General features: G+C 41.4%; 1 protein-coding gene across 1 annotated transcript in view; it reads right to left on the bottom strand.

Moving 5' to 3' along the window:
• bltp3a (bridge-like lipid transfer protein family member 3A) overlaps positions 1–25,459 on the bottom strand; it is an 81,548-nt gene that overhangs the window by 14,892 nt on the left and 41,197 nt on the right. Inside the window, exons 11-17 of the mRNA XM_078420952.1 lie at positions 24,910–25,064; positions 21,604–21,745; positions 20,688–20,881; positions 16,260–17,815; positions 5,748–5,938; positions 2,892–3,055; positions 1,936–2,086 (exon numbers count right to left, since the gene is read on the bottom strand). Coding sequence (XP_078277078.1) covers positions 1,936–2,086; positions 2,892–3,055; positions 5,748–5,938; positions 16,260–17,815; positions 20,688–20,881; positions 21,604–21,745; positions 24,910–25,064 — 2,553 coding nt within the window. The remainder of the gene's footprint in view (positions 1–1,935; positions 2,087–2,891; positions 3,056–5,747; positions 5,939–16,259; positions 17,816–20,687; positions 20,882–21,603; positions 21,746–24,909; positions 25,065–25,459) is intronic.

Genomic DNA, 25,459 nt, shown 5'->3' with positions numbered 1-25,459 from the left:
GGGTTGTAAGCTATCCAAACCGAATATGAAATGCTGTTCATCCAGTTTGCATGCAGCCTCACACTGGCAAGAAGGAAGCTAAGGTGATAACGTTGGGTATGGCAAGGTGAATTAAAATGGCACTTACACTCAGTGCGCCAAGGCCTCCAGGATCTCCCAGTTGCTGACCATGTTAACTCCTGTTCCCATACTGATCTTTCTGCCCTGGGCCACCTCCATTGCCAGAGTGAGGCCACACTAAAAATGGAGGAACAGCAACTCATATTTTGCTTGGGTAGCCTAGTGGTATGAACATTGAATTCTCTAATTTTAGGTAATTTCTACATACATTCCCCTCCTCCCTCCACTAAAAACAATAAGGGGATACTGTATCCTTGCCTTTATCAGTCAGGGCACTGAGGTCATAAAGGTCAGGAAGTCATGTTCCTATTTCATAAAACTCTGGTTAGGCTGAATTTGGGGTATTGTGTGCAGTGCTGGTTGCCACATAACAGCAAGGGTGTGGAGGTTTTGTAGAGGCTGCATAAAAGGTTTATCGTGATACTGCCTGGATTAGAGGGTATTGGATACAAGGAGAAATTGGACAAACTTGGATTTTTTTCCCCTGGAGCAATGGAGGCTGTGGAGAGACCTTAAAAAATGATGAAAGGCATTTTATAGAGCAGACAGATGGGAAGGCACAGTGGCGCAGCGGTAGAGTTGCTGCCTTACTCGGGAGTGACCCGAGTTTAATCCTCATTACAGGGGTTGCCTGTACGGAGTTTGTGCATTCGCCCAGTGACCGTGTGGGTTTTCTCGCTCATTCCAAAGCCGTGCAGGTTTGTAGGTTAATTGGCTTCTGTAAAATTGTCCTTAGATAGAAGTATTGTATGGGTGATTGTCGGTCGGCACGGATGTGAGCCAGAGGACCCGTTTCCATGCTCCATCTCTGAAACTAAAGCTAAACCGAAAGTCAGAAGCTTTTTGCCCCCAAGGTGAAAATGTCAAATGCTGGAGGGTGTAGCTTTAAGGTGAGAGGGAAAGTTTAAAGGAGAATTACAGAATAACCTTTTGTTTTACCCAGAGTGGTTTGTGTCTCTAATGTTCTGCCACAAGTAGTGGTGGAAACAGATACAATAATGGGGGTTAAGTGGCTTTTAGATAGGCACGTGAATATGCAAGGAATTAATGGATATGGATCACACGCAGGCAGAGGTGATCAGTTTTGATAGAGACATTGTGGGCCATTGGATCTGTTCCTGTGCCTGACCTGTGTTTTATGATTTCATGAACTTGCCCTCTAGATTAACTTTGCCGATTTGATTTGCACTACATTTGCACTATACTGTCTTCGACAGACATGATGCGTTGAAGTAATTATCGCAGGCATGTTCATCTAGAGTTCATTGCCAGGAGGTCTCTCTGACCATTATTCCCTCATCAATAATTTGCATTTGGGGAAGCAAGGTTAAAATTCTTATTATCGCCATCCTTACGTTACCGACCTTCTTTCATATAAAATAACAAAATTCTTCCAAGGAGAGCTGATTTCTTTCAATTTGTTGTACATTTTGGTTCATTGGCATTAAAATCTCAAAAAGCTAATGATATTTTTTCTAAAGGGATTTTAGACTTGAGCACTCCCATCTTGAATCACATGAGAAGCTGAAATGAGATTTCATGGGTCAACGGATCACAACTTAAGTGGAAAATGGGCTATGATAATGAGTAATCTCCTTTAACTGGAAACGAGCAATGGTCCTCTGACACCAATTATATTGTTCAATGGCCCTGTGGTTTAACAGTGGAATAAGGAACCTCCACAAAACCACTTTCTGGGTTTAGCTCACAAATGTTACCATAAATTAGAGAAGTGAGCTTTAACTAAATCATAAGAATAAGTTACAATAAAACCACCAGTTGTATTATAAATAAGGATCTTGCAGCTTCTCTCACCAGTCGCATGGCTGTTCAGAAATTTCTGCACGTCCAAGTTACCCAACTGATCAGGAATCACTTCCTTTGCCTGGACACTGATGGCTACATCTTCACCTCTTATGCCAATTCCACAATTCACTTCAAGTATTTTCAGTAACAGCACCGAAGCCTGGGAAACCAAGCAGAAGCTTAAATTTCAACACTAAAATAACCATTTAAAAACATGCATCAATACTTCATTCTGCAGGATAAGAAATATGCATCTTATATCTTTGACAACAGGTGCCAGACATTTGTTTTCCTCAGAGTTCATAATATAAAGGATACTAAATTTGGTGAATGTTAATTTTAATAAAGTCCAATCTCTCTGCCCCTTGCAAATGTTTCCACATCATGAAGGAATACTAACTAGAAAAAACAATCAACTATTTAATTATCCAACATCAATACAACCACCATTAATGCTTGCAATCATCGTCAGTTTACTAACATTACTGCAGATTAATTGTTCTGAATCATACAGATCTCCATGCAACTTTGCGTTCATAGATTGCCCATAGAAGGCACAAAAAGAATTAAGATTAACCTTGATTTTAACATTTTTCTACTTGCATCTAATACACCCATCAACAACAGCAAGTTTAAAAACAACAAGGCGTCGGTGTCACAGCTGGTTGAGCTGCTGCTCCACAGCGTTAAGAGCACAATCCTGACCTCATGTGCTGTTGTAGTTTGCACATTCTCTCTGACCACGTGGGTTTCCTCCCACATCCCAAAGTTGGTGGTTAATTATCCTCTATAAAATTGCCCCTTATGTGATGGGAGTAGAACTTGTGCGAACGGGTGACTGGTGGTCATCATGGACCCAGGGGGCCAAGGGACCTGTTTCCATGCAGCATCTTTAAACTAAGTCACAAAAAACAAACTGAAAGAGAAAAAAGTCAAGCAGAAAAGTTGGACTACAAGAGCCTTACCTGTTCTCCATTGGAATCATCCTCACTTGGTGTCAAGGAGTTGGTGATTGCAGAGTGTTTGTGAAATCCCTCTCCTCCACGCCCCCCATCTACACTTTCCGGAAGACTCTGATTGCTGCCCATTGCCGCCATCGTGTTTGGAAGAAGTGATTCTTGCCCTGATTCTAAGAATTACATATTCAAGAGTCAACATAAAATATGATTAATATGTCAACTAACGTTTTTGGTAGCTGTTTGACTGCAAATAAATAGCACAATTTATTAATTCCAGACCGCACAATTTATTAATATGCCATACTTAAATAATGAGATTCAAGAGCTGCATGTTTCTTCAACAAATGAATGGGAAGAAGGAGTGTCAATCTAAAGACATTAACTTAATGAAGTCATGAAAACTAGTATTCTCCATAATAGGCACAACATTTTTGATTTACAAGCACAGCAGGAGCAGTTGCAAACTAATTCAAATTCACCACAAAAATTTCAGCAACTCAACCCATTCCAGACCTCCTCTGTGCCAAATCCCATAGTCCCCAATTCCTTAATCTTACAAAAAATATCTACTCCCACCTTAAGATACTTCTAAATGAGATAGCTCTGCCTGGGATATAGAATTCTAGAGATTCATTGCCCTCTGCAAGAAGAAATTTCTACATACCTCAGTTCTAAAAGACTGGCCTTTTATCTTGAAATTATATTGCTCATTTGAGACTCTCCAACTAATCAAAACGTCAACACATCCACCATGTTATTCTCCCTTAGGATCTTACATATTTCAATAAGATCATCCCTTGTTCTTCTAAACTGCAAAGAATGCAGAACTAACCTGTTTCGCCTTCCGTGACAGGACATCATTTAAAGCTTTTTTAAATATACAATTACAAGCTACTACTATCCTCGAAATTAGCCTGGTATTGGAGGCAGTTGAAAAAAGATTCACAAGACTGGTTTCTGGGATGAGAAGGTTATATTCTTATCAGCCCAATAAACTGGATATATATTTTTTGGAGTTTAGAAGAATGAGGAATGAATATCTTTTAATGAAACATCCAAGATAGGAATTTGTGTCATAGTGTCAGAAGAATAACCTAGCCTTTAACATCAGCAAAATGAAACACTGTTATTGCCCCAAGGTAGTGAGGGGGTGAACACAACCATGTCCTCATCAATGGAGCTGCTGTAGAGATGGTCAACAGCTTCAGGTTCCTCAGTGCCCATATCACCAGCAACCTAATCTGTTCCCTGCGCACCAATGCAATGATCACTAAAGCACATCTGCGTATTTACTTTCTTAGTTACAGTGCCCTTCTTAATGTTTGGGACAAAGACCCATAATTTATTTATTTGCCCCTGTACACCATAATTTGATATTTGTAATAGAAAAAAAGCACAAGTGGTTTAAGTGCACATTGTCAGATTTTATTAAAGGGTATTTTTTATACATTTTGGTTTCATCATGTAGAAATTACAGCTGTGTTTATACATAGTCCCCCCATTTCAGGGCACCATAAATATTCATGGTCATCACCAGTTGCTGGGTGTCTTCTCTGGTGATGCACTGTATTGCACCGTCTTTAGTTTATGCTTGTTTTGGGGGGTAGTCCATGAATCGCAGACATCAAGCATTCATTACAAGCAAAGGATATGCAACAAAATACTAAACATAATTACTTTCATTTACATTACATCGCTGTGTCCCAAACATTATGGTGCCCTGAAATGGGGAGACTATGTCTAAACACTGCTGTAATTTCTACATGGTGAAACCAAACTATATAAAAATACCCTTTATTAAAATCTGACAATGTGCACTTTAACACATGTGATTTTTTTCTATTACAAACCTCAAATTGTGGAGTTCAGAGGCAAATCAATAAATGATGGGTCTTTGTTCCAAATATTATGGAGGGCACTGTATCTGAGAAGATTTGACATGTCTAGAAGGATTCTCACAAATGTCCTCAGATATGCTGAAGAAAATATTCCGACTGCATGCATCTCAGCCATGTATGGCAACTGCTCTGCTCTTGATCACTTGCACCTGCAAAGAGTAGTGAAGACAACCTGGTGCATCACACGCTCAGGACTTCCTTCTATCTCTATCTGCATGTGCATCAAGAAGGATGGAAATATCATCAAGGATGCCTTTCAGCCTTGCCATTCGCTTTTCTATTGTCTACCATTTGGGAGAAGATAGCTGAACTTGAAAGCTCCAGCATCCAGACTTAAGAACACCTTTGTCCCGACTGCTACCAGACTTTGAACCAATCACCTCTTTCACATCCCCTTCCTAGAGGCGCTGCCATATATTTTTAATTCATTCCATTTCGGTTATTGTCATATTTAATTTTTTATGCTCACCTTCAGTTTGCACAACAACCTTATTTGCATTCCATCATTTTATGTTTGCATTTATCATTATTGTATGCATATGCTGTAATGTTGAACTTCATCTGAACAAGAGATTTCCATGCACCCTGGTGCATATGACAATAAAGTAAACCAACCAGATCCCTCGGGTCACGATAGGGCGAACGATTCCACGAGTGGGAGAATCTCAAACAAGGGGACATCGTTACAAAATTAGCGGGCAGTCATTTGAAATTGAAGTTCAAGAGAATTTCTCTCAGAGGTCGGCGAATCTCTGGAATTCTCCATCTCAATGGTACTTTATTGTCACATGTACTGAGGTTTAGTGAAATTCATCTCAGAGATTTGAAGCAAATAGATCACTGTGTTAGAAAACACTGAGGAGTGCTCAAAGCCAACAATAATGGTAAAGCTTGACTTTAAATTCACCAAAATAATTCCTGTTCAATTTGTTGGACCACGAATCTTTGTAAACAAATTACATACCTGCTTCAAGGAGAATAACGTATTTCTCACTGCTATCACTGTCGACCGATATCCGATCTTCTGGCAGGCTGCCATCAAGTGACGTAGTGTCCAAGGAATGCTGTGACGATGTGCGTTTCATGCTTAAGATACGCAGCTTAGTGCTGGATAAGGAAGAGGATAGATTGTCTTCACCTTTGGAGATCTGCTCTCTTTAACAAGAAAGAAAACTTTGATTTAGTCAGGGGAGAGAGAAAGGTATGCTGCATTCCAAAGCATTAAGTTGTCTCAAGAACAACTTTTATGAGGGGGAAACATTCCACCAGAGTTCAAAAGGGAACATTGTCTATAAAAGAAAACTTGTTATACACCAGCAGATCACAGTGAGGATGAAAGGCCATGTAGAAGTTAAATAAATCTTAGTCCACATACATATTGCCATTATTACTTGCCTGCTCCAGTAACAAGATTGCACATCCAATACAGGCAGGAATCCCACTGCACTTTCAATTACTTTTTGACTGCATGGATGGGTTGAAGGATGTGCTCAAACCAGAAAACAATTTGAAGTTCCCCACTCCTAATGTTAAATCATAAAAGCAGGCAGCCAAGTGCAGAATCTTTAACAACACAGCAAATATGCTGTATCTCTTTCCATTATAAATACTTCATTCCTTTGGTGGACAGACCAGACAGGTAGACAATATTCCAGACACAGTCTCACCAGGGCATTATACAATTGGATGTCTGAATTCTTATACTGAAGTTCATTTGCAATAAAGGGTAACATACTGCTTGTTTCCCAACTACCCACTGGACTTGCATATTAACATGCAGCAATTGCCTTGGAGCACAACAAGATTACCAAGAGCACTGCACTGTAAGCAATGTTCCTTATGGATGGCTCCATCTTCACTGTCAGTCTCCTCATGACTTTAATCTTGTCCACTCGAGTTAATATAACCATTGTTTGTGTAATCTCTCCAAATAGGTTTTGGTACCATTCTGAAATTAACATTCCTCTACCTCCTTCCAAGACCAATGTTTTCTTCTTAAGGAGTAGTACCGCAAATTACATTCTGCCTACCTAAAGACACAAGGTAGAAGGAACACTCATGGGCACTCATTGATTGTGATTGATCTAATTTTTGCCCCCAATTCCACTTTGCTACTCAATTCCCATAACCCATGGTATTCGTACAGTACTTCTAACCCAGCCTTCATAATATTTTATGATAATGACGAAGGACCCATACACCTTAGGGGTTGAAATTTCCAAAGAATGATAAGCGTCAGAAGAGATTTCTCCTTGTATATTTCCATGACTCCATACCCTATGATTATGTCCCTCTCTGGATCCTCCCACACAAGGGAACGTTCTAACTGCTCTCTTTCAAACTCTCTCAGAATCTTTTAACTTCAAAATGGTTCAGCTCCCATTCTTTTATACACCAGTACAACCAAATCATCTCAATCTGTCCTCATCCCAAGCAAAGGAGTGAATGTGCAACACGCTATCACTCAGGCAAGTATATCCTCCGAAAAGATACCAAAACAGAATACTTTAGTGCTCAGTACATTAGCATCTTGTACAGTTGAACTACATCCTGCTTGCTTTAAATATTTGCTGTACTTCCATACTAAGTTTCCTGTACTGGGATATCAAGGTATCTCTGAACAATATCTAAAGGTCAGACATGATTTATTATTCTATGTGTATATTTTTTTCTTCATGACATTCTGTCATTCTGTACCTTGTTGCCCCTGTAATCAAGGAAGGCGAGAACCTGAAGTACGGCAGAAGGGGTTAAAATTGTCACGTCAGACTTTTCCAATTATTTTTTTCATCTGGCCATAACATACATGCGCATCACTGACAAGTCGTTAAGTACTTGAGAGTTTTGAAATAAAACATCTTGCCCGGGTTACTTGAAAACCAAGCTTCACCGTACCAAGGAATAAACTGGATTTACTTCCAGTTTACTAATAGCTGTATTAATTTTTTTTTTTTTTTTAAGTGGTTCAATGGATTTTTGTGGAAAGTGTGTGGGCATTCTTTGAAAATGTAAGGGAGATGCATATCTGGTTTCTGGGTTGCATATCTGGGTTTGGAGCCCACTTTAAATGTAATGGCTGAGGCCAAAAACATTGCGAAAATTCCCACGCTTACCTGACCGTCAAACTGTCGCCTCCAATCTACCTGTCAAATGTCCTGACGATAAATTGGTTAAACACAAGCATTTTATGGTATTTTGAAATGACTTTACTTATTTTAATATTATGTGCTTCTAAATGCATCTAAGAGAACCAAGCTAACCTGGGGACAGCGCCCGCAATAAGCAACGATACCTGGCGACAAGCTAGCTGTCGCCGAGAAATTCCAAACCGGATGATTTCTCAGCGATTCGCCGAGAACCACTACGATTTTTGGAAGACTCCTCACGATCATGCCCGCAACACCTCGGCGAACTGTCGGCGACAGTCTAGTCGCCGGCAGTTGCCTTTAAAGCACCAGGAGAAGCATTGTCACTAATTCTGAGCCACCCACTGAATTAGGAATTAACGGGTCCTTTTCAGAATGGAAGGCAGTGACTAGTGGGATGCCGCAAGGCTCGGTGCTGGGGCCCCAGTTATTTACAATATAAACATAGCACAAAAAATAAGGACATTTGTGTTTGGTAGATTATTTCTTTGTTGTAACAATGCTTCTTGGCAATAAATCTTATACCGTTGGAAAGCCGACTGGGCTTGTATTCACTGGAATTTAGAAGGATGAGAGGGGATCTTATAGAAACATATAAAATTCTTAAAGGATTGGACAGGCTAGATGCAGGAAAAATGTTCCCAATGTTGGGGGAGTCCAGAACCAGGGGTCACAGTTTAAGAATAAGGAGTAGACTATTTAGGACTGAGATAAGGAAAAACTTCTTCACCCAGAGAGTTATGAATCTGCAGAATTTTCTGCCACAGAAGGCAGTGGAGGCCCACTTGATGTTTTCAAGAGAGTTAGATTTAGCTCTTAGAGCTAAAGGAATCAAGAGATATGGGGGGAAAGCAGGAACGTGGTACTGATTTTAGATGATTAGCCATGATCACATTCATTGGTGGTGCTGGCTCAAAGGGCCGAATGGCCTACTCCCTCACCTATTTTACTGTTTCTAATTCCTCATTCCAAAAATTGAGGCTGAATCAGACTATTCTTAAACCTCCACACATCTAACCTCAAGTTGAGCACCATAATCCACAACACTGCCAACACAACATGTCTGTTTGCATCACACCTCTCAGCCAACCCTTCTGTCCCAGACTCTGCAACCAAGCCTTTTCCAGCTCAAAGTTTGATCATTCCAAGTACTCCTGAATGCTCACCAACATTTTATCTTCAAACTTAAGTCATTCAAACTTCTCCTGAATTGTTCTGTTTAAGAGTCTTCTCTCTTTCACTCATTATCTCTTTACTTGGTGTGTTTAAATTTAAAATTCAAATTCATCTTTTCAATTATTCCACGGGCTTGCTCCTTTCACTTTGTTTTATTTTCTTGATGGTGACAGCGGGGCTTGGGCAGAGTTTAATTGATGCTAAGGTTCCAAGCTCTGAAATTTCCTCCTCAAATCTTTAAAATCGACTTTGTTGACATCATGTGCGGTGAGGTGCCAAATTTTGTTTTGGAAACGCTCTTATGAAGTGTTTGCAACATTTGACTAGATTAAATGCACAAGTGCAAGCTTGTATTTCTTTGGTTGAGCATATAACAATTCTGTATAACCACATGGTGGTGCTATCATTCTGACTGGTTAAAAAACCTTACGAGTACAAAGCTATTCTTCACAAAATGCTGGAGTAACTCAGGTCAGGCAGCATCTCAGGAGAGAAGGAATGGGTGACGTTTCAAGTCGAGACCCTTCTTCAGACTGATGTCAGGGGGGCGGGGCAAAGGAAGGATATAGGTGGAGACAGGAAGATAGAGGGGGAACTGGGAAGGGGGAGGGGAAGAGAGGGACAGAGGAACTATCTGAAGTTGGAGAAGTCAATGTTCATACCGCTGGGCTGCAAGCTGCCCAAGCAAAATATGAGGTGCCATTCCTCCAATTTCCGGAGGGCCTCACTTTGGCACTGGAGGAGGCCCATGACAGAAAGGTCAGTCTGGGAGTGGGAGGGGGAGTTGAAGTGCTCAGCCACCGGGAGATCAGGTTGGTTAAGGCGGACTGAGCGAAGGTGTTGAGCGAAATGATCACCGAGCCTGCGTTTGGTTTCGAAAAAATGTAAAGAAGTTGACATCTACAGCAGCGGGTACAATAGATGAGGTTGGAGGAGGTGCAGGTGAACCTCTGTCTCACCTGGAAAGACTGTTTGGATCTTTGGATGGAGTTGAGAGGGGAGGTAAAGGGACAGGTGGTGCATCTCCTGCGGTTGCAGGGCAAAGTGCCCGGAGATGGGGTGGTTGGGGTAGGAAGGGACGAGTGGACCAGGGAGTTATGGAGGGAACAGTCTCTGTGGAACGCAGAAAGGGGAGGGGATGGGAAGATGTGGCCAGTAGTGGGGTCCTGTTGTAGGTGACGGAAATGTTGGAGGATGATTTGTTGGATACGCTGGCTGATGGGGTGGAAGGTGAGAACGAGGGGGGATTCTGACCTTGTTACGAATGGTGGGAGGGGGAGCAAGAGCGGAGCTGCGGGATATAGAAGAGGCCCTAGTGAGAGCCTCATCTATAATGGAAGAGGGGAAGCCTCGTTTCCTGAATTCCCCTCTTCCATTATAGATGAGGCTCTCACTAGGGCCTCTTCTACATCCCGCAGCTGCACTCTTGCTCCCCCTCCCCCCATTCGTAACAAGGACAGAATCCCCCCTCGTCCTCACCTTCCACCCCATCAGCCAGGGTATCCAACAAATCATCCACCAACATTTCCGCCACCTACAACGGGACCCCACTACTGGCCACATCTTCCCATCCCCTCCCCTTTCTGCGTTCCGCAGAGACCATTCCCTCCGTAAACTCCCTGGTCCACTCGTCCCTTCCTACCCAAACCACCCCATCCCCGGGCACTTTCCCCTGCAACCGCAGGAGATGCAACAGCTGTCCCTTTACCTCCCCCCTCAACTCCATCCAAGGACCCAAACAGTCTTTCCAGGTGAGACAGAGGTTCACCTGCACCTCCTCCATCTCATCTATTGTATCCGCTGCTCTAGATGTCAACTTCTTTACATCGGCGAAACCAAACGCAGGCTCGGCGATCATTTCGCTCAACACCTTCGCTCAGTCCGCCTTAACCAACCTGATCTCCCGGTGGCTGAGCACTTCAACTCCCCCTCCCACTCCCAGTCTGACCTTTCTGTCATGGGCCTCCTCCAGTGCCATAGTGAGGCCCACCGGAAATTGGAGAAACAGCACCTCCTATTTCGCTTGGGCAGCTTGCAGCCCAGCGGTATGAACATTGACTTCTCCAACTTTAGATAGTTCCTCCGTCCCTCTCTTCCCCTCCCCTTCCCAGTTCTCCCTTTATCTTCCTGTCTCCACCTATATCCTTCCTTTGTGCTGCCCCCCTGACATCAGTCTGAAGAAGGGTCTCGACCCGAAACGTCACCCATTCCTTCTCTCCTGGGATGCTGCCTGACCTGCTGAGTTACTCCAGCGTTTGTGAAATAAATACCTTCGATTTGTACCAGCATCTGCAGTTATTTTCTTACACTATCTTAAGCTATTCTTCACAATCGCTAACTGATACAGGGATACTTAGTAGTGTTGAACTGCTCTAAAAACTATCAATTATTCAGTCAAATTAAATGGTGATGAATGATTCTGTCATTGAAACATTCAAATAAGGACTCCACTGAGTTGAGGCACTAGATAGATTGAGCTGCTGCGAAGTGATGCAGAGCAGTCACCAAGAACATTCTTAACGAGAAGGCAGATCAGCCAAAGTTTCTCAAGCTGTTCAAGTGGTGACACTGAAGTGATTTTGTAAATGTCTGTCTGCTCGTTGAGCTTCCCTGGGTTCATGGCAAAATTTGCTGTTCACATTCTGCGCAGATAACTTGCATTTGGGTTGGGTTAACCTGACAAGGAGCAGGAGGAAGCAGATTCAAGTATACATATGCAAAGGCAGTCCTGTTTACCAGACCCATGAAAACTCTCCCTCAGGGGCGTCACTATGGCACAGCAGTAGAGTTGCTGCCTTACAGTGCCAGAAACCCTGGTTCGATCTTAACTACGGGTGCTGTCCGTATGCAGTTTGTAATTTCTCCCCCTGACCACGTGTGTTTTTTCCCAGGTGCTCCGGTTTTCCTCCCACATTCCAAAGACTTACAGGTTTGTAGGTTAATTGGCTTCGGCAAAAATTATAATTTGGCCCCAGTGTGTAGTGTGTGCCAGTGTAATGGGAATCGTTGGTTGGCATAGACTCGGTGGGACGAAGGGCCCGTTTCTGTGCTAATATTATCTCCACTAAACTCTCTAAAAAAATTATTTTTACAGGGAACAATGTATCTCTGATTGTCAGTTCCTTTTACTCTCAAATGTTAAATGGGTTACCCATGATAGGTCGTGGAAAATCTACTTTCCATTGTACCAGCATGGAACAAAGGAAAAAAGAATCATAACCGAGTGGACATCGTTGCTGCCTGAATCAATAGACACATCCTCCACTGCTGAATGATGGTTCAAAAATCACCAAAAGTTAAATGTGTGTTAAAGTAATGGGAAATTCAAGAACTATGCTACAGTTCTTATTCAGCAGACTGGCCACTTTATGCATGGTTTCACTGTTTCTTCAATTCATAGCTTTCAGGCCAAATTTCTACCACTTAAACTGGGCACAGAAGTTACTCAATACCACTTTTAGTGGAGAAACCAAATAGTGCATCAGTATTTTTGTTTGGTTTACTTTGCCCCAGGCACTTCATACAAAATTAGTTAAGCCAAGTTTGGAGAATTTTAATTCCAAGTCAAAATGGCAGTGTTCAAATAATTAAATGACAACACATACATTTGCTTGTGAGTTCCTCTTATTAGTTCTCAAAACTGCTGAAGTAACGCCACCTCTGGTTACAGAGAGTCAAACGCGCGAAAAGAACCAAATCATCATAAAAACAATCGTGTGCAGCGAGTGATTTTTCCGATGATTGACTTTATCACAAAAATCATCGCTAAAATTGTATTAAAATAAACAGCATTATAGTGTCCTGTAAGATTATTGTATAGTTGGAAGTGCTATCATTCAGATGAGAGATAATACTGATACTGCACATGCCTTATGAAGCAGAAAGAAATCCTGTGCCATTCAATCCAAATGTGCTCCCTTACATCACTGTGTTCATATTTACACCTTAAAATGATTTCTGTTTTAATTTATAACAAATTTCATTTTTGGTTGCAATGATAGTTTTGCACGTAAATTTTCACATTACAAGGAAGCATATACTGTAAAGCACGCTATGACATGCTGAGGACACAACACACATTCTTTTCTTTATCATTTAAATGTGTAAAATCAGATCAAGCGAATGGCCTTTTGTTTAACCACACCCGCAAATGATTCAGCTATGTTTAGATAATTCCTGGCATTCTGTGGGTATGAATCATTCAGTGTACTTTACCTCTGATATTAATTTTCTGCAGATTCTTAGAGCAGACTATTAAACATTAAAATTCGCTACGACTATTTCATCAAGCATCTAAGAAGGGTGGCTGTATTTAAAAGACAACCCATCATAAAAGGGTGGGACCCAACGCAGCAGGTCAGCAAAGGGATGGGGCTGATGAGATAGAGGTTACAAGCAAATCTCAAAGAAAGGATAGGCATGGAGAGTTTCACGACTATGGGGATAATGAAGGGCTGAAATGTGTTTACTTCAATGCAAGGAGTATTGTGGGTAAAGCTAATGAACAGAGCATGGATCAATGCTTGGAATTATGATATTGTGGCAATTACGGAAACTAGGTTGAGAGGGGGGACACGACTGGCAGCTTAATGTGCCTGGGTTTCGATGTTTCAGATGAGATTGTGAGAGGTGGAGTTGTTGGAGGTGGAGGAGTTGCTTTGCTAATCAGGGAGAATGTCACTGCAGTACTCAGAGAGGACATAATGGAGGGTGCGTTGACAGAGGCATTGTAGGTCAAGCTAAAAAATAAGAAAGGAGCAATTACTCGAATGGGATTCAATTATAGGCCATCCAATAGCCCAGTGGGAGATAGAGGACCTGATATGTAGACAGATCACAGAAGGATGGAAGAACCACAGGGTTGTTGTTGTGGGTGATTTTAACTTCCCCAATGTTGATTGGGACTCAGGGCAAGAGGATGAGGTGGGGCAGAATTTGTTGTGTGCATCCAAGAGGGAGTCTGACTTGAGGAGGGACCATACTGGACCTTGTTCTGGGAAACGAGCCTGACCAGGTGACTGGTGTTGATGTGGAAGAAGCATTTGTGGATAGTGATCACAATTCCATAAGTTAAGGTTCATTAGAGGTTTGAGGGGAGACTTGATATAAGATAGAAGTGTATACAATTATGAGACGCATAGATAGGAAAGACAGTCAGAATTTTTTTATCGCAGGGTGAAAATGTCCAACACTAGAGGGCACAACTATAAGGTGAGAGGGGGAAAATATAATGGAGATGCGTGGGGCAAGTGTTTTTTTGATGGGGACCTGGAACAAAGTGCCAAGGGTGGTGGTGGAGACAGATACGATAGGGCTGTTTAAACAGCTTTTCGACACATGGATTTACAGGGAATGGAGGGATATGGATCACTTGCAGGCAGATGAGATCAGTTCAGATCGGCATCATACACCGATGAGCCGAAACATTATGACCTGATGAGCCAAAACATTATGACCACCTGCCTAAAATGCTGTTGGTTCTCCGCGTGCAGCCCCATACGCAGCAGGGAGCGATGCACTGTGTAGTGTGACCCATTCCTCCATGGCCACCTCCATGGCCACCATTAAAACTGTCTGTGACTTGTGCCACAGTAGACTTTCAGTCAGTTCGGACTAGACGGGATAACCTTTGTTGCCCTCATGCATCGATGAGCATTGGGCGCCCAACACCCTGTCGCCGGTTTGTGGTGTGTCCCTCCTCGGACCACTGTCGGTAGGTACTCACCACTGCTGACCGGGAGCACCCCACAAGCCTTGCCGTTTCAGAGATGCTCTGACCCAGTCGTCTGGCCATAACTATTTGGCCCTTGTCAAAGTCGCTCAGGTCTTTACTCCTGCCCATTTCTCCTGCATCCAACACATCAACTTCAAGAACTGACTGTTCAATTGCTGCCAAATATATCCCACCCCTTGACAGGTGCCATTTTAACAAGATAATCAATGACCACCTGTCAGTGGTCATAATGTTTTGGCTCATCGGTGTATTTGACGCAACCATTGTGGGACGAAGGGCTCGTTCCTGGGCTGTTCTGTTCTTTGTTCCACGTTAATAAATTCTCTGAACAGTGGTTGAATTAAGGATACAATAATTTTGAATGAAAGAAAAATCGCTTCCTATTCTTTGTTAAAGCTTTGGTGTTGTAATCATTCACAGGTCAGACAGTGTAAAGATCCTTTAGCACTATTTCTTTGATATAATGATCAAGATCAGCATAAATATCAATCCATTGGTGGCGTTTAAAAGACATATGAACCATAATGAAATTCCATGAGAGCAATGGACCAGTCACTGTTATCACAAAGCATTGTTACCATATCTGGTCACAAAACTTAATTTGTTTTGATGTGCTGCGGTGATGCAATAGCAGAAAATAATTCAGACAAACCAATGTTCAAACTTGTGAATCTCAAACAATAAAACTATGGATTTTGACTGGGGATGAAAGCATACAGACGTCATTAAGTTTCTAGACTGCTCTAGAGCACCATCTTATGGTTGGCCTAACATGACTTTAAGTGGAATAAATCAAAACCTCGGGACAGTTCACTGTACAACATTTCAATATTTTCACTGACTGTAAAAGCTATGCTCTGAACTAAGCTTTAAATGAATTCTTAGATATTTATGAGAAGGGGTTGTGACACTTGTGTTTCCCCAAAGGATAATTCGGGTATCGAGTTAAAAAATATTTGAACCATAATGACATTGGCAGAGGTTCTTGGAGCAAATTAACAAAAATGTTAAAAGAAATTACTTTAGGTGCTCTTACAAACCATTCCCTGCAGTTCACTACTCTTTCAGCAGAAATGGTGGGGGAACAAAAATAAGCTCTCACCAAAGCTTTCCAGCTAATCCTATCACTTCTAGAGTTAAAAGAACATCATGATTTTTAAGGCATAGATAGATGTTTGATTTGTATAAGTGTCATAGATGGGGAGAAGGCAGTGGAATAGGGTAAGGAGGGAGAGATAGAATTGCCATGATTGAATGGTGGAGTAGACTTGATGGACCAAATGGCCTAATTCTACTCCTATCACTTAAAACCTTTGCAGAAACAGGAATTCAGTTTTTAATTTACCTTTTATGTGGTCTCAGTTGATAATATTTCAAGAAACTAAAGTAATTATTTACTGCCTACAGATCTTTTTCATACCTCGAGGTTGACAGAGAAAGCATCTTTTGCATAGTGTTAGCCATCTTCTCCTTGCTGAGACTCAAAGCATCTTTTGTGAGAGAAACAGCTTCTTTAGTTAAATCCACAGTCATAAGCAGGGCTTCTTTTGCAACATCCTTTGAAACACTCAATGGAGTTGAATCCACGTTAACATCACCAAAAGGAGCAAGATCCACCTGTGCAATGTTGTCTGATGCTCTTCTGCTTTGTGGCTCCAAGGTCAAAGACTCACTTTTTTTCAAAGTGGAGTTTAGAACATAGTTATCATTGGCATCTTCAGGTATTTCCACCGCCAGTGACTCTACTGCTTCATATGCTTCTTCTACAGCCCCCTTTTCAGATGATTGATTTGGCACTATGTCAGTAGTAGTAAAAGGAGCACTGCACACAACTGTTCCATCTTGTGTTGAAACTCCATAATCCAAAAGGGTAATCAGACTCAAATCCCCATTCTGAATTCCACTGTCATCCAAAGAACTGATGGTACTGTCCAGCTGATCACTAATTGTTCTGTTCAAAGGCTTGTCTTCCATAGCTAATCGCTCTCTACTTCCAGAAGGTGAAAGCTCTGACTCAGCGAGACTTGTGCTTTCAGAGTTTTGGGATTGTGCTTCACAACATGTAGTTGGAACAGGATGGAGCAGCAAAGCAACTTCAGCACTATTAATTAACAAGCCGATACAGGTACTGCCAGATTTAACAATACTTTTAATCAATCTTTCCCTATCCTGAGTCAAGTCATCTTGTAACTGAGCAAAGAATTCCTTTAGCCGCAGTAATACAAGATAATGGTAGTGGTTCATGCGTATTTTTACATGGGCAGTGCTGTACACAAGAACATGTACATCTGCCTCAGAGTCAGCCTTCCTGTTGGATTCTTTCACACTCGCCTGTTGAGTGTTCGGATGTGTATCAATTCGTTCGGAAGATATGTGTGTTTGCGTCTCCATGAAATCCTGCTTTGCATTAGCCTGCAACCCATTTCCAAAGGGCTCTGGACAGGTGAACAAACTCAAGTTATGACCCACAGTACATTTGGAATCTTCTAAATCAGTAGTGTGTGCAGATGTTGAGTCACTTGATTGTGCCTTGGATGGCTGAGACACCCATATGGAAAGAGGAAATGAATCTACAAAGCTAAAAGGTTTGCCCTTCAAGCTCTCTGTACCTTCAAAGTCCAGCCAGAGTTGCGAAAAATGGAGTGACCAAATGTCTGCAGCAGACGAAGCTTTCAATGCATTATGAGAACAGTTCTTCAGTGTGCAAATTCTGTCCAAATTGATTTGTTGTTCATAAGCATGATGGAAAAATACACTTTGTAGCACATCAAAACTATCCGCAGATTTAGGGAACTCCTTATAAGAAACATGAAAGAATTCAGAGTCTTTAAAGGCTTTTAGCATCATTTGGAGATCAGAGTGTCTGCAATTTGGGGAGTGTCGTGTGTTGGTCGCCACAACATCTGAAGTCTGAATGGTGAGGTATTGCGGCTTGTCTGGATGAGCCATTGTCTTCTGGTCCACTGGAATTGCTAGCTACAAGATAAAGAGAAATAAAAAAATAAGATCTACACAGATTTACAGATCTAATTATGGAATTATACAAATTCTGAAAATCAATAGAACATACAAATGGATTTTGCAAGTTCATAGCCTCAAAGGGTGCAACACAAGTGCATAGGGTGGTAAATAAAGGGATATGCAATGCTTCCCATCATTGCTCAAGACATGGAGGATAAAAGTTAGCAAATCACGCCGCAGCCATATAAAGGTTTTGGAGTACCGTGTACAATCCTGGTCGCTATGTGTAGGAAAGAATGAGGCAGCTTTGGAGAGGGTGCAGAAAAGGTCCACCGGGATGTGGCTAAATTGGTACAAATGAGTTATAAACTTGGACAAACTTGTTTTTACTATATCAGAGGCAAAGGGATGACCTGATAGAAGTATACTAAATTATGAATGGCATAAAGTAGATAGGATAGTTATTCCCCCAAGGTGGAAATATCAAATATTAGAGGGCATGGGTTTAAAATGAGAGGAGAAAAGTTTAAAAGGAGTTGAGTGGGGCACGTATTCCCTCTCCCCACCCACGCAGGGAGTGAAACATGCCTGGAAATCGCTGACAGGGAAGAGGGAAGAGCAGACATCTTAACAACATTTAAGACAGATACAAATACAAAAACATTTAGACAGGGGATACAGACATTCTGTAGGCAGATGGGATTAATTAGATTGGCATGGACAGGGTGGACTAAAGGCAATGTTCCAGTGATGTCCTGTCCTATATTGTGATCTATGTTGTACATTTATTTAACTGGTTCCATCCGCGCCTAACCGTTACAAACTGCAAACCAGCTTACTGTGCATCTTGCAAACTGTTTCAAGTGCAAGATGAGAAAAATTTCTTAAAGTTTCCATGAAAAAATCTAACTACCAGATCAACATTAGAAAAGAGAACAGTGGAATGGAAACCATACTTGCAGAACATAACCTGCGCATTCTTTAAAACAAAATAACCACGAAGCAAGTTGATCAAAGTGATATCAAGCTTTGATAGAGTAAATGACCTATTTCAAGTTGTAAAAAGGTTAATAACCAAACACAGACCAGTAACCAAAGCACATAAATTTAGAAGTTAGATGCAAATGATAACCACCGGGTGGCACCAGCAATGGCTGCCTCGCCAACAGTCTGTCTGTCCTTTCCTTCTTTGTGTTTAAATAGTATGTGTTAAATGTATGTTTTTAGTGTTCTTTAGCTTGTTTTATGTGGGGGATGGGGGAGTTGGGGGAAACCGGCAGAGATGCGATTTTTTCCGTATCGTGTCTCCGTCTGCACTGCGGCCTAACATCGAGGAGTTGGCGGCTTTTGCTGGACATCGACCGGGAGCTCCATCGCGGAGAGCCTGCAGACTTACCATCGCAGAGTTCACGATCCCTTTGGCAGGGATCAACCTCAGAGCTCCAACCGTGGGTGCCTGCGGACTTTAACATCGTGGAGACCGATTTCAGGGAATTCCAAGCCGCAGGAGCTTCGACCGCCCCAATCACGGGGGCTTTGATCGCCCCGACGCGGGGGCTTCGACAGCCGGCTGCGAGAGCTTCGATCACCCCGACTGCGGATAGTTCGACTGCCCCAAACGCGGGAGAATAAAGAGGAAGACGTTTGGGCTTTTCTGCCTTCAGTGAGGAATGTGGGGAATCCGCTGAGGTGGATGTTTACGTCAAATTTTATGTAGTTGTGCGTCTTGTTGCTTTTTTGGGGTACAGCTGTATGGTAATTCGCATATTACTGCACCTTAATTGGCACACGTAACAATAAAAGACCTTGGAAACCTTTGACCTTTGAAATGGAGATCAGATGAGAATTAATTTGCTTAAAACATCTCATTGTGAACAATTTATGCTAAAGTAGCAATCATCACTAATTGACTGGGTGTCTTACAAAACAAGTATGAAGCAAGGATGCAACGGGTGTACCAATGTCCTTTTGTGCTGTATCATTCTTCAGATATTCAAATTAAATAACGTTGCATTTGAACAGTTAAAAGTAATGTGACAAAAGTAATGTGACATAAGTGTTCAAAAATGTTGATGCATCACCAATATATCACACAAGATTATGACCTAGATTCAGGGACAGTTTCTTTCCAGCTGTTATCAGGCAACTAAACCATCCTATCACCAACTAGAGAGCCGTCCTGACCTACCATCTACCTCATTTGGAGACTCTCTGACTATCTTTAATTGGACTTCACTGGACTTTATCATACACTAAAGATTTTTAATTTTATCCTGTATCTGTATACTGTGGACGGCTCGATTGCAATAATCTGTTGACTGGATAGCATGCAACAAAAAAAGCTTTTCACTGTACACACGACAATAAACTAAACCAAAACTAAACTTGGATAAGATCTGTCAGATATTACAATAAAGTGTGCAGTTTCATTTTTTATCATCTTTCACAATTGGAAATATATTTTTCCATACTCCGTCAATATCCACTTCTAACTTGCAGATCTTTGTAGTCCACATGTTTGCTTTCTGATCATTTATATGACATGTGGTTTATGTATGTTAAACATTGTAAGAACAAGTACTTTGTAACTGGAGCTGGGCCTATTCAAGTATAATCACTTAACTTTAAGTGTGATAATAACAGAATGTGGTATAAAGTGTTTGCCTTTTGTAAGTTTTGAAATCCATCACTTGAACTTGTAAAAACACGGAGCTGGGGGTCAAAGCTTAGCATAACTGAATTGCACCAAATTTTTTCGAAAGTGGTTTTCTGCATCCTACTCAATAAATTTGAAAAAATCATCCCCCTTCAGAACTTTCTTCCACATCCTCAATAAACCTTGAATACATTCTCCCATTATTAAATACAACCGTAGGCAATGACTAACCTTCAACATGAGTCCATTCATACAGAAGTCAACATGCTCCTCCACTTTCACAGAATTGTTCAATTTATAGATGGCTTTGAACTGCTGAAGGGTCTGATACAGGTCCAAGGAGAAGGAGTTCACCCACAGCATACTCACTGGGTCCAATGTGAATTGCAAGGTATTCAGCTTCACATAAAGATTAGGACAAGGCACTGGAAACCGAGAGAAAGTGAGATACAAGCAAAGAATGAAACATTTTACTTAAAACAGTCACAATTAAGAACATGGAGGTTAATTTTTATAGTCAATTAACTGGTTGCACAAAAATCTCAGATGGTCACTTTCAAATAAATATGAAATTTACATACCAGTGTCGAGCTAAATTGTGCAAAGTGCTCAAAAGGGTGAAATAAAGCAGCACGCAAATATGATCCTGGAGTCTCAAGGACCATATAGCAAGTTTCAAATGAAATCCCTAATTTAGTCAAAACAGAAGTTGCTGGTTATAAAACCCAATTCATTTTTTGATTTTGGACTGAACATCCCATTCTTCTGCACCAGAGCAGTTGTTTTTAATCCCGACTACCAGAGTAGATTACAATTTTATTAGTGTCGATCAAGATAGATGATGCTGATGGGAGTCTTGGCAGAGACTATGACAGATATAAAACTATACTCCATTATAAAGATAGTTTATATGGATCCTTGTGTTCATTTCAGTTGGTTTATGAACCATTGTTTCTTAGTATCACAATTTGCTGTTAAGCATCAGCTTCTATGCTTCGAGAGTAAAAAATACAACTTTACCCATACAATTTGTACCATTTAGTAAGTATTTAATAATTGAAATAGGCAGTGGTCAAATACAATTTAATTATCATTGCCTTGAAATATGGTACAATACATTTTGTAAAATTACTTTTCAAAATCTTACCAGGAAACTCTTTACTGTCAGGGAAATAGTATTCAGTAAATTCAATGTGAATTGCTGACATGCCAGGTGGTAGATGGTAGGACACCCTGTTGCAGGAAAGCAAGGTTGTGGGTTTCTTACCATGCTGACCTGCTGCTGAGACCTTAAATAAAACAAAGTATCAATATTGTGTGAACCAAGCAGTGCTATAAAGAATTTTTGATAAACATAATAAGATAGATCAGCTGTGAAATTAATAAGTGAGACAAATGAAGTACAATTTTAATCTGCAATATTGAATGACAGTGTGACTGATTCAGAATGTCAGCAAAAAATTAAATGATAGTGACAACTGTTAAGACATTGGGGAATGAAAGATCTGGGAAACTTCCAAAATGCCCTTCATGAAACCCCAAGTCATTTTGAGTTGCGAAAAATGTTCATGCAGCTATTTTTCGATTTTCAAGTCCAAAAGAGGGGATGAATTCATCTATGAATGTCAACTTCAGTGTAAAGGCAGGATTAATCTCCACAAGTACTGTGCAATGTTCTATATCACCGCATTCATGGAAACATAGAAAAATAGGTGCAGGGTGTAGGAAAATAACTGCAGATGCTGGTACAAATCGAAGGTATCACAAAATGCCGGAGTAACTCAGCAGGTCAGGCAGCATCTCTGGAGAGAAGGAATGGGTGACGTTTCGGGTCGAGACCCTTCTTCAGACATTCATAAAAATAGGTGCAGGAGTAGGCGATTCGGCCCTTCGAGCCAATATGATTCAATATGATCGTGGCTGATCATCTAAAATCAGTACCCCGTTCCTGCTTTTTCCCAATATTCCTTTAGCCCAAAGAGCTAAATCTTACTCTCTCTCGAAAACCTCCAGTGAATTGGCCTCCACTGCCTTCTCTGGCAGAGAATTCCATAGATTTACAACTCTCTGGGTGAAGAAGATTTTCTTCATCTCAGCCCTAAATGGCCTACCCCTTATTCTTTAACTGTAACCCCTGGTTCTGGACTCCCCCAACATCGGGAACATTTTTCCTGCATCTAGCCTTTAAGAATTTTATATGTTTCTATAAGATCCCCTCTCATCCTTCGAAATACCAGTGAATACAAGCCCAGTCGACCCATTCTTTCATCATGTCAGTCCCGCCATCCCTGGAATTAACCTGGTGAACGTACTCTGCACTCCCTCAATAACAATAATGTCCTTCCTCAAATTAGGAGACCAAAATTGCAGACAATACTCCAGGTGCAGTCCCACCAGAGCCCTGGACAACTGCAGAAGGACCTCTTTGCTCCTAAACTCAAATCCTCTTGCAATGAAGGCCAACATGCCATTAGCTTTCTTCACTGCCTGCTGTACCTGCATGCTTACTTTCGGTGACTGATGTACAAGCACACCCAGGTCTCATTGCACCTTGCCTTCTCCTAATCTGCCACAATTCAGATAATAATCTGCCTTCCTGTTCTTGCCACCAAAGTAGATAACCTCACATTTATCCACATTATACTGCATCTGCCATGCATCTGCCCACTCACCCAACCTATCCAACTCACCCTACAGCCTCATTGCAGCTCACACCGCCACCCAGCTTTGTGTCATCCGCAAACTTGGAGATGTCACATTTAATTCCCTTGCCTAAATCGTTAATATATATTGTAAATAACTGGGGTCCCAGCACAGAGCCTTGCAGTACCCTACTAGTCACTGCCTACTATTCTAAAAGGACCTGTTAATTCCTACTCTTTGCTTCCTGTCTGCCAACCAGTTCTCTGTCCATGTCAATACCATAACCCCAATACCATGTTCTCTAATTCTGCACACTAATCTCTTGTGGGACCTTGTGAAAGTCCAGATGCACTACATCCAAATCTCTCCCTTATCCATTTTCTACTTGTTACATCCAGAAGATTAGTCAAGCATGGTTTCCCCTTCATAAATCCATGCTGACTTTGACCGATCCTGTCACTGCTTTCCAAATGCGCTTCTATAATCATGACCAAACTAATTTTTTACAGATAAATTAGAACAAATTTTCAACCCTCCCTCCACATTTCCCCTGATAACTAATACAGGTCTGCCTGGCAGGTATGTACTTCAAGCAACAAAAAAAAGTGCATGAAGAACTCAATGGGTCAGATAGCAGCTATGAAAAGAAATGGCCGGGCGATGTTTTGAACTGGGAGCCTTTTTCAGACCAATGGAGAGAGAAAGCTAATAGAGATTGGGGTGGGGCAAAGCCTGGTAAGTGACAGGTGAATGCAGGTGAAAGGAGTGATTGGCAGTAACAGATAGTAACAAAGGCTGGAATGGAAATGAAGACAAAGGGGTGTCAGGTTACAAGGATAAGGAGTGAAATGTAATGCCAAATGGGGGGATATATAATGCCAGATGGGGACAGAAAGAGACTGTGTAGGGAGCGGTGGGAGATGAGTGTAAAGTGGAGGGGCAAGGAATAGGGTGATGGGAAAAAGGTATGTGCGTCAGGGAGGGGGTTGGGTTTGGGAGGTGCCTGTTTGGCTGAGTTGCTCTAATGAATTTAAATTCATGAAAATTCAAAGAGCCTGGCAAATATTGAGAATGCCCAAGGCCCCCATACTGCCAGACATCACCCCTGACATATTGGTCCTGTTGTGATTGCTCATACTCAAACATTAGTGTGGGAGAGTCTGGGACACAATCCATGAACTATGAATCTATGAGAATGTTATCAGGTTGTGGCTTTGCCCCACCCCAACCTCTATTAGCTTTCTCTCCCCTGCTCCATTGGTCTGAAAAAGGCTCCCAGCCCAAAACGACTGAGAGAACAAAATTGCAGATGTCTTATTTCATGGCAGCAATATAATATAGTGGCTGACTCAGTCATTTCAGAGGATTAACAGTTAAACATATTACTGCAAGCCAAAAGTCACTCAAAGGCTAGCCAAGCCAATATCAGATTTTCTTCTCCAAAAGACAAAAATAGACTAGATTATTTTTGGACCCATGCATTTTCATTATCACCAATACTGATATTTATTTCCACTTAACTGGTGGTGCTCTACACTGACTTGTGAATTGAAAGTGTATGACAAGTAATCCAGATTCATGGCTTATGAATTGATAACAGTCATTACCACTGTTAACATACTGAAATATTTTCTACCAAGAGTTGAAAAAAATCTCAATAAAAAAAGTCAAGAGCTTTCACCAATACCTCTGAAGTCATTCCCCATCTTTACAGTTGATAGAACAAAGGACATACTTCATAAGAGGAAAGCGTCATTAATTAGATTGAGAAGCACCATACACAGAATCAACGTCAATAGTCCTTCCCAACCTGGTAAACATCCAAATCATCAACACGGACAACCACACAGCTGGAGAGCAGCCTGCTCCATGGTATCTTCTGAGAATCAGGAGAAGTAGCTCCTGTCGACTGGTCACTTGCTCTTCTTTTGCCAGCAGTGCCTGCCTTCCAGGTTGGTGATCCTACTGTAAACAAGAGGACATTTTAACAGCCAATACATTATGCCACTGATATGAAGCAATTTGTATAAAAGGTGTAGGAAGGAACTACAGATGCTGGTTTACACCGAAGACAGACACAAAATGCTGGAGTAACTCAGCGGGCCAAGCAGCATCTCTGGAGAGAAGGAATGGGTGATGTTTCAGGTCAAGGCCCTTCAAAGGTAATACCTTTAGGTTCTAATGTCAGGAAATTAATTTCTTTATTTCAGGGGTAATCCCACTTTTTAGTTTTACTTGAATGGTACTTTGTGCACAATACTCTACTTGACAGATTTAAAACTTAATGTATCATTCACGGCGTTGTTGTCGATGTGGAAAAACAGGTTCATCTATCTGACTAGCCAATGGGTATAATTTTC

Source organism: Rhinoraja longicauda, chromosome 24 (genome assembly GCF_053455715.1).
Source record: "Rhinoraja longicauda isolate Sanriku21f chromosome 24, sRhiLon1.1, whole genome shotgun sequence".
Taxonomy (NCBI): Eukaryota; Metazoa; Chordata; class Chondrichthyes; order Rajiformes; family Arhynchobatidae; genus Rhinoraja; species Rhinoraja longicauda.
This window is presented reverse-complemented; position numbering and strand designations above follow the sequence as displayed.